We start from the raw sequence: 8,504 nt of genomic DNA on the forward strand, positions 1-8,504 counted from the left end.
ATTTAATCCCCTCCTAGTACCCAAGGTAATGGATTATTTCCTCCCAGGATAGAACGAATAACACACTGGTGTAGCGGTACTTCAAACCCCAGTGTTTCAGCGAACACAAAGTTCGGTAGCAAATCACACTTACAGTTGCTTTGTTTGAAGTTAAAAACAATGCAGAACGAAGGAGTATATACTCAGAAAAACGTATGGAAGTTCTAAGAGGAAGGAGTGCAAAGTATAGCCAATTTGTTGAGCGAATTGTATGTTGAGTTTTTGGTGTCTTTCTTCACCATTTGCTGCTCATATATATAGCAGCCAAGAAGGAGTGCAAGACCAAACGTCCACCCTTCATGGTGGAGCAAGCATTACATATTTGTGGAGCAAGCACTTCATGTTTGTGGAGCAAGCACTTCATGGTGGGAAGACCATTATCCGGCTGCCAAATTATCAATACACGGATTAGAAAATATCCGTTACAAATACGGATAATCTTACGTTAATATTTACTATTAACAAATAAATTTGGTCCAAAAAATTAATCAATCAATTGACCGAATCCGTAGCCGTAGCCGAGCCGAGCCGAGCGAGCGACGACGACGACGACGCGAGGCTTGCTTTCTTCTTAACTCTTTAAGAGCTACAAGAAGAGCAATTATATATATACCCACCAAAAATGTCTTCCATTTCCAATATGGGACAATGTCTCATTGTTAAGAGGGGGAAACTTAAAATTTTATTCAAAATTTTATTTTCCCTCCATTTCCCATTCACCCTCATTTTAAGAATATTACATCTTAAAAAATAAAACCTCAACAATTTTGTGTATAGTTTCCCAATGTCTAAATGTTACTCATTTTTTGTACAAGAAACTGACTAGTTCATAGCTCAATCCCAACCTAATAAGCAAGTTTATAGGTTCTAAAGGCGGAGCTAGAGTGCCGGTAGCGGGTTCATCCGAATCCAGTAACTTTGCTTCAAACCCTGTATTTATTTTAAGAAATTCATTGAATATATATATATATATATATATATTAGAACCCAATAACTTAAAACGTTTAGAAAATCAAACCCATAAACTTGAAATTCTAGCTTCGCCTCTGTCTAAACTTGCATTGAACTCATAGCTCATTATACTTAATAGGTTCACAATTGAATATTTATACATATTTAATGTATTTTTCAATACAAATATAGGGCCTAAGCAAAATCTAATAGGTTCACCAGAACTAGTAATTTGTAATTTCCCACCGCCCCTTTTGGCAATAAGGATTGGTCAAACTAACTCTCTATCATTGAGATAGGTCTATGAATTTTGGACAAGCGGCGATTTTATGCTCAGGCCTAAATTAAATAAAATAGAATTAAACAACAAATTTCTTCTCAAGATATTTTTCTTTTTCTTTTTGTACGCAATGCAGAAATATAGAACTGACAAAGCAATTAGGACAAAACTTAGAAAGTCTAAATCATGATTTCATAGTTAATTCTAAAGGGTAAACAACTTTTTCTATATCTATACAAAATTTTCCTAAGTACTACAAAAATTGCTTGATTTTGCCCATAAAAAATCAATATGACCTTTTCAGATACTTGAAACCAGTTGATCCATCAAAACAATCCACTCTATCTTTGTAAATATTCATCAATTTTAATAACTCAGTAGTTTTTTCCTTAGTGTTTTCACCACAACCAACTTGCAAAACCACCAATAGTTTCTGAAAAGCACCTAATTCCAATGCCTCAATCACTGAAAGCTCATGTCCACCTTTGCAAAGTTTCCATAAAACTGAAATTGAACATTCAGTGGCCATTTGTGAAACTCTCATAATTTTCTTGACTATTAGTGGCATTGTCAATCCATTGTCATAAGCCTTTTCTTTCCCTTCTTGAAAATTGCAAATACTGTCCAAAACTGCTAAAGCCTTTTCTGTTATACTCTTTTCAGCATCCACAAGAATTTCAAGAATCAAAGAAACCAACCCCATGTTGACAAAATTGGCCACAACTTTGTTGCTATTTTCATCCAATGTAGATGACACCATAGAGTAAATTACCATTAGGGAAGCTTTCGTAGTCGAGGGGCAAATCGGTACTTTCACCATTTGGACTAAAGATTCAGCCAAATCTTGAATTTCAGTTAGATTATTTGCATAACTTTGGTCATAAGAAAGCAACTCTTTCATTACTATAACTGCATTTTGCCTTGCTGATAAATCTTCACCTTTCAAAAACCATGCCATGCAACGTAAAGATATCGATGATCCTAACTTTGATTTTCCCTCTTCTCCAATTGGAAACATCCATATTAATCCAGACAACAAATCCTTCAATAAATCCGCGCAATTTTCTACACTAATCTTCGCGAACATCTCAAAACATGTTGCAAAAACACTACCTGTACCACATTCTACTATGCATTTCTTGTTTCTTTCACTTTCCTTAGCCAAAATCTTGACTCTTCCCACCAATTCCCTGCATTTTTTTTCATTCCCTCTATGTGTTTCAACCATTAGCCTCGAACAAATCTCCGATACTTGAGACGAATTGATAGGAATTCTTGGAGTAGGAACTCTTTCAATACCATAGTTTTTATTTTCCACACACCAATCTTGAATCATTTTTCTTATAGTATGGTTTGGTATAAGATCATAATTTCTCAAGACTTGATTTGTTACAGGGCACGTTGAGTTCTTCGCCTCGATCCATTTTTCGATGTTTTCACGATCATATGAAATTCCAGTACATAATGTGACTGGATCTTTCATTAAATCAAGAGAAATTGGACAAAGAAAATGAGATGGAATTGTAAGTTCTTTACAAGAATTCAATCTTGTTATCTTCTTTTTTCCAGCTCCCTTGTCCTTTCTACGTCTCCAAAAAATCATAGTGATTAACTAAGTAAGAAAAATAATGTACAAAATGAACAAAGATTGAGAGATTTAGAAGTAATTGTTTGGTTCAAAATTTTGATGGGGTTTATTTTGTTATATGTGTTTTTTTACCACTCTTCTTAAGAAGGGGGTGTATATATATATGGGGTTGGCTCAAAGATGAGAATGAAAGGTTGGAGTTAGGGAAAAAGAGAAATTTTGGTAAAAGAAACAGTCAAAATTAGAAGAAGAAGAAGAAGAAGGTTTGTAATACGTTTTATTTGAACATTGACCGTTGAATATTTGAAGAAGAAAATTGACACTATGTTCCCAGCTAACAATTTTAGAAATAGTTTTATTTTCTTTGAATTTGTTTAAAATAGGAAAATGTATAAGTTGGGCTACTATGGTTTGACCGAATGACCAAGTCGCTAGTCAATACAAGTCGGTGGCTCGTGGCTGACCTGTCAAAGGCTGGACATTTTCTTTCCAATTAAAGGCTTTAGCCGACATTATTATTTTTTTTTCAAAATTTGTACGTTAAATTCAGAATTGCTCAATTTTATCTTTCGATACAATTTTGATCTATTCTTATTCTTATTATAGCAAATCTTATATTTGTTAGTAGCGGAGTTCCAACGTAAAATGCGTGAACTTCACGCGTATAAATTTTTTTAGAATAAAATTTAAATTTTCTCCTCAACTTTTGACTATGATTGGTCAGTTTGTGTTAAAAATCCAAATAATAAAGTGTTATGCGGAAGCTAGCAAAACAAATTTTGAATAACGATGAATCAGATAATAAAAGAGAAATATACCAAAAAAGATACAAACATATAACATGATTCGATCAATTGATCTGCGTGTCTATAGGACCTAACAATTTGTGAAAGTAATCTTAGATCAAAAGTTTAACAGACCATTTTCTTCTCTTTTTCTCTATTTTCCCCTATCTATTGGCGATTCTTTTTTCTCATATAATATTGTGCTGAATGAAATTGAGATAGTTCTACTGTCAATCTAGAGCTGTCAAAACGGGCCAGTCCAACTTAAATCTTGTGGACTTTTAAATTTGGTGTGCTAGGACGGGCTGGCCCGCCATATGAATGGGCCTTAAAATGACCATCCCAACCCAGTCCTAAGAGGGCCACGGGCTAGGGCGGGCCGCCCCTTCAAATTTTTTTAGAAAAAAGAATTTCTTTAAATTCTTAAATATTTTTTCGTGACGTAGTCGATTAATCATATAAATAACTTCTGTTTGCTTAAAGCGTACAAAATTTTTGATATTTGACGAGTAATCTCATAATTGAAATGCAAATTCTCTATATCTCTAACTCTTTATTTTTTAAAGTTACATGAATATTTTCTTAATACTTTTTATTCATTTTCCTCAGATTCAAAGATTGCTTCAATAAGTTTATATGTTGAGGTTTTTTAATTTAGGATTAACTTCATTTGCTGATTTCATCATTATAGTCCATAAAATTTTTAAAATTCCTGAAATTTGCTAGTGGTCTTTTTGTTTTTTTGTGTATTTAAAATTGATCCTTTTCTATACTGAAGAGCAGTTTAAATATTAATAATATATTAAAGTAATACAAACTGATCATTGGCCACTTAAACTTAAAGTAATATTTTCTTTTGAAAAAATATTATTATTGGCCACCTAAAAGTTTTTGAGTTCGTTATTAATTAAGCAAAAGAAAAATTAATTTTGTCATATTATATGCATGTCAAAAATCTAAATTCTAGTTGACATGGAAAGGTAAATGAGCAATCTAGAGTTGGAGAATGAGAATTATAGTTAATAGTTTTTTTAGTTTTTATTTTTTTAAATATTTAATAGTTAATTAATTTGAATTTAATTAATTTTTGGCCCCAGGCCCAGCATCGATCAAGCCTCAAGGGCTAGCGGGCTGACTTGGGCCGGTCTTATAAGCCTCCGTTTTAAATGGACTCAAAATATCCTAGCCCAACCTTACCCAAGTAGCGCCGGGGAGGGGGGGGAGTGCACGGTTAGTCACTAATTAGAGATATTTTTACTCTTTAGCCACCGTTTAAAATGTATTTACTTTTTAGCCAGTGCTTAATAATATTTTACCCTCCCGGATAAAAATACCCATGTGCTAATATTAAGGACATCATGTCCTTAACTTTATATGTTCAGTGTAAATGTTAAGGACACGACGTCCTTAACTTCATGTGTGTAGTGTAAATGTTAAGGACATAATGCCCTTAACTTGTATTTGCACTTTCTGTTGTTAAACTTTAGGACCTCATGTCCTTAATTTCATATGTGTAGTGTAAATATTAAAGACATGGTGTCCTTAACTTCATGTGTACAGTGTAAATATTAAGTACATATTGTCCTTAACTTTATGAGTGTTGTGTAAATATTAAGGACATGATGTCCTTAACTTCATAAATACTGTGTAAATATCAAGGACAAAGTGTCTTGTATTTGCACATTCCGTTGTTAAACTTTAGGACATCATGTCCTTAACTTCATATTTTCAGTATAAATGTTAAGGACACGACGTCCTTAACTTCATGTGTGCAGTGTAAATGTTAAGGACATAATGTCCTTAACTTGTATTTGCACCTTCTGTTGTTAAACTTTAGGATCTCATGTCCTTAACTTCATATGTATAGTGTAAATGTTAAGGACATAGTGTCCTTAACTTTATAAGTGTTGTGTAAATATTAAGGGCATGATGTCCTTAACTTCATAAATACTGTGTAAATATTAAGGACAAAGTGTCTTGTATTTTCACCTTCCGTTGTTAAACTTTAGGATATCATGCCCTTAACTTCATATGTTCAGTGTAAATGTTAAGGACACGGCGTCCTTAACTTCATGTGTGTAGTGTAAATATTAAGGACATAATGTCCTTAACTTGTATTTGCACCTTCTGTTGTAAAACTTTAGGACCTCATGTCCTTAACTTCATATGTGTAGTGTAAATATTAAGGACATGATGTCCTTAACTTCATGTGTGCAGTGTAAATGTTAAGGACATAGTGTCCTTAACTTTATAAGTGTTGTGTAAATATTAAGGACATGATGTCCTTAACTTCATAAATACTGTGTAAATATCAAGGACAAAGTGTCTTGTATTTGCACATTCCGTTGTTAAACTTTAGGACATCATGTCCTTAACTTTATATTTTCAGTGTAAATGTTAAGGACACGACGTCCTTAACTTCATGTGTGCAGTGTAAATGTTAAGGACATAATGTCCTTAACTTGTATTTGCACCTTCTGTTGTTAAGCTTTAGGATCTCATGTCCTTAACTTCATATGTATAGTGTAAATGTTAAGGACATAATGTCCTTAACTTTATGAGTGTTGTGTAAATATTAAGGGCATGATGTCCTTAACTTCATATGTGTAGTGTAAATATTAAGGACACGGCGTCCTTAATTTCATGTGTGCAGTGTAAATGTTAAGGACACTCTGTCCTTAATATTTACACAACACTCATGAAGAAAGGGTAACAACGTCTTTTCGTATTAATTTTAATAGAGTAGTGGCTGTTTGTGCTCAACATTAAAAATACTGAATAAAAATTAAATACCATGTTAAAAAATGGTTATCCCACGCTATTTCTTCAAGTAGCGGGCTGGATTGGGCTGGCCTCACGGACCAAACCCATTTTGATAGCTCTAGTACCAAACACTTCGAGAAATTGAAGTCTTTGATTTTCCTTTTTCATTTTTCTTGTTGCTTCTTATTAATTTCTCTTAGTCCTATTAGTACAACTTGTTTGATACAATTACTGTTCGAAAATATAAATAAATAAATTTTAGAGTAAATTTCACTTTACCCTCTTAACCTTTAAGGGTTGAGAAATAATATTTTCTCCACTTCTTGAATGAGAACGATGACTCCTTAGGCAATATTTTCGGACAAGACTTAGAGCCCGTTTGGATGAGCTTGTTTTAAGTGAATTTTACGCCAAAAGCCATAAGTTAGGAATTCTAACTTTTTGCTTATTTTTGTTATTTTAACTTAAAAACAAGTGCTTAAACTTACTTTTTTTACTTTATCCAAACACTACAAAATGACTTAAAAGTGATTTTGGCTTAAAATAAGTCAATCCAAATGGGCTCTTATATTTTAATTATAACATCATATGTTGTAAATTTTATTTATGGTACTTCTATGTAATCCATTTAATGTGCCAATGTTATGTTTAAAGAAATAAATCAAGCGAGATATGGAATTAAATAAAAAGGTTGAATGATTTGATTCTTACACTTTTGAAATATGTCATTTCTTTTTTTTTTGAGACGATGTATTATTTCCTTTGTGAATATCAACTATAGAACAAACTCAAATTGTAGCTAAAGCCTATGTAAATTTTAAGCTTATGTTGGCATTAATTATCTCGTCTGGAAGTGTGTGAACATTTTTTAAAATCTTATGCGACTGTTGAATGATGTCTAATTTAATTTCTGTATCAGTCTAATTAGATTTAAATTACACAGATTGTAAAGATATTTTACTACTAATTATGGATACAATTTCAACTTTCAACCTTTATCCTACTCATATATATCGGCCTTTTAAAGTGTTTTGAATGAATAACAGTAAGTCCTTCGGTGCTTATTTTCCAGTTATCTTTGTTGAACGACCTCAAAGTTTTGGTTTATTAGAACTATTTCTTTTCATTATTTCGTTCTTATTCACGTTCTTGTGTATATTTTCTTAGAGAACACTCGATCAGTAGCTAGTTAAAGACATACATCATCGAATAACTACAGAGTATAGTCGCTCCAATAAATAATGTCGGAAAAATCTATATCTTTTGTATATTAATATATATTCCCTCCGTTCACTTCTTCTTGTTCATTTTAGACTTTACACTCCCTTTAAAAAATAATAATTATAATATGTGTTTTATCATAAAACTTTTAATAATGATAGCATTTCAAAAAGTCTTGTGAAATAATTGGGGAATGAATAGTTCATGATAAGGGTAAAACAAGAAAAAAGATTCCGTTTCTCTTGATTTGCTAAAATGGACAAGTAAAAGTAAAAATATATTTTTAGTATAATGGACAAGTAAAAGTGAACGAAGGTAATAAATATATATGTGTATATGGCCAGTGAATGTACTTACTTTTAGCCGACTGACCAAATGTGTAACTTACCCAAGATATTTTAGCAAAAAAAAATTAAAAGTGAAATAGCACGGCTTAGCCAGTTTCGGACTGGCAATCGAAAAATAGCCAGCGTTTGCAAATTCATTGAAAAATAGCCACTATTTTGCTGAAACACAAAAAATTCCAGTATAATATGCTGGATTATGGAGCTCCTGCGTATAAAATTCCAACATATTATGTTGGAACTCAAGCATGGAAAATTCTAGCATAGTATGCTGGATTATGGATCTCCTCCGTTTAAACTTATCGCATATTATGTTGGAACTCCAGCACATTATAAAAATCAAGCATATTATACTGGAATCTCATATGTAAAAAATTCGAACTCCAGCATATTATGCTAGAATTCTTTTGGATTTTTAAGGGTGTTTTTGTTTAGATTTTAAAGGTGTTTTTGTTCAGATTATATATTTACATAAAAAAGTGCCTAACGTTCGATTACTTTTGAAACTGTATTGTGGCTATTTTTCAATTATC

The 8,504-nt window shown here is 32.3% G+C and overlaps 1 protein-coding gene across 1 annotated transcript; it reads right to left on the reverse strand.

The window, feature by feature from the left end:
- Nucleotides 1–1,352: 1,352 nt before the first annotated feature.
- Nucleotides 1,353–3,038, reverse strand: LOC104118401 (U-box domain-containing protein 21). The gene has a single exon (XM_009629633.4). The coding sequence runs from the start codon at nucleotides 2,871–2,873 to the stop codon at nucleotides 1,557–1,559; it is 1,317 nt and encodes a 438-aa protein (XP_009627928.1). The 5' UTR covers nucleotides 2,874–3,038; the 3' UTR covers nucleotides 1,353–1,556.
- Between the last annotated feature and the right edge of the window lie 5,466 nt (nucleotides 3,039–8,504).

Source organism: Nicotiana tomentosiformis, chromosome 5 (genome assembly GCF_000390325.3).
Source record: "Nicotiana tomentosiformis chromosome 5, ASM39032v3, whole genome shotgun sequence".
Classification (NCBI taxonomy): Eukaryota; Viridiplantae; Streptophyta; class Magnoliopsida; order Solanales; family Solanaceae; genus Nicotiana; species Nicotiana tomentosiformis.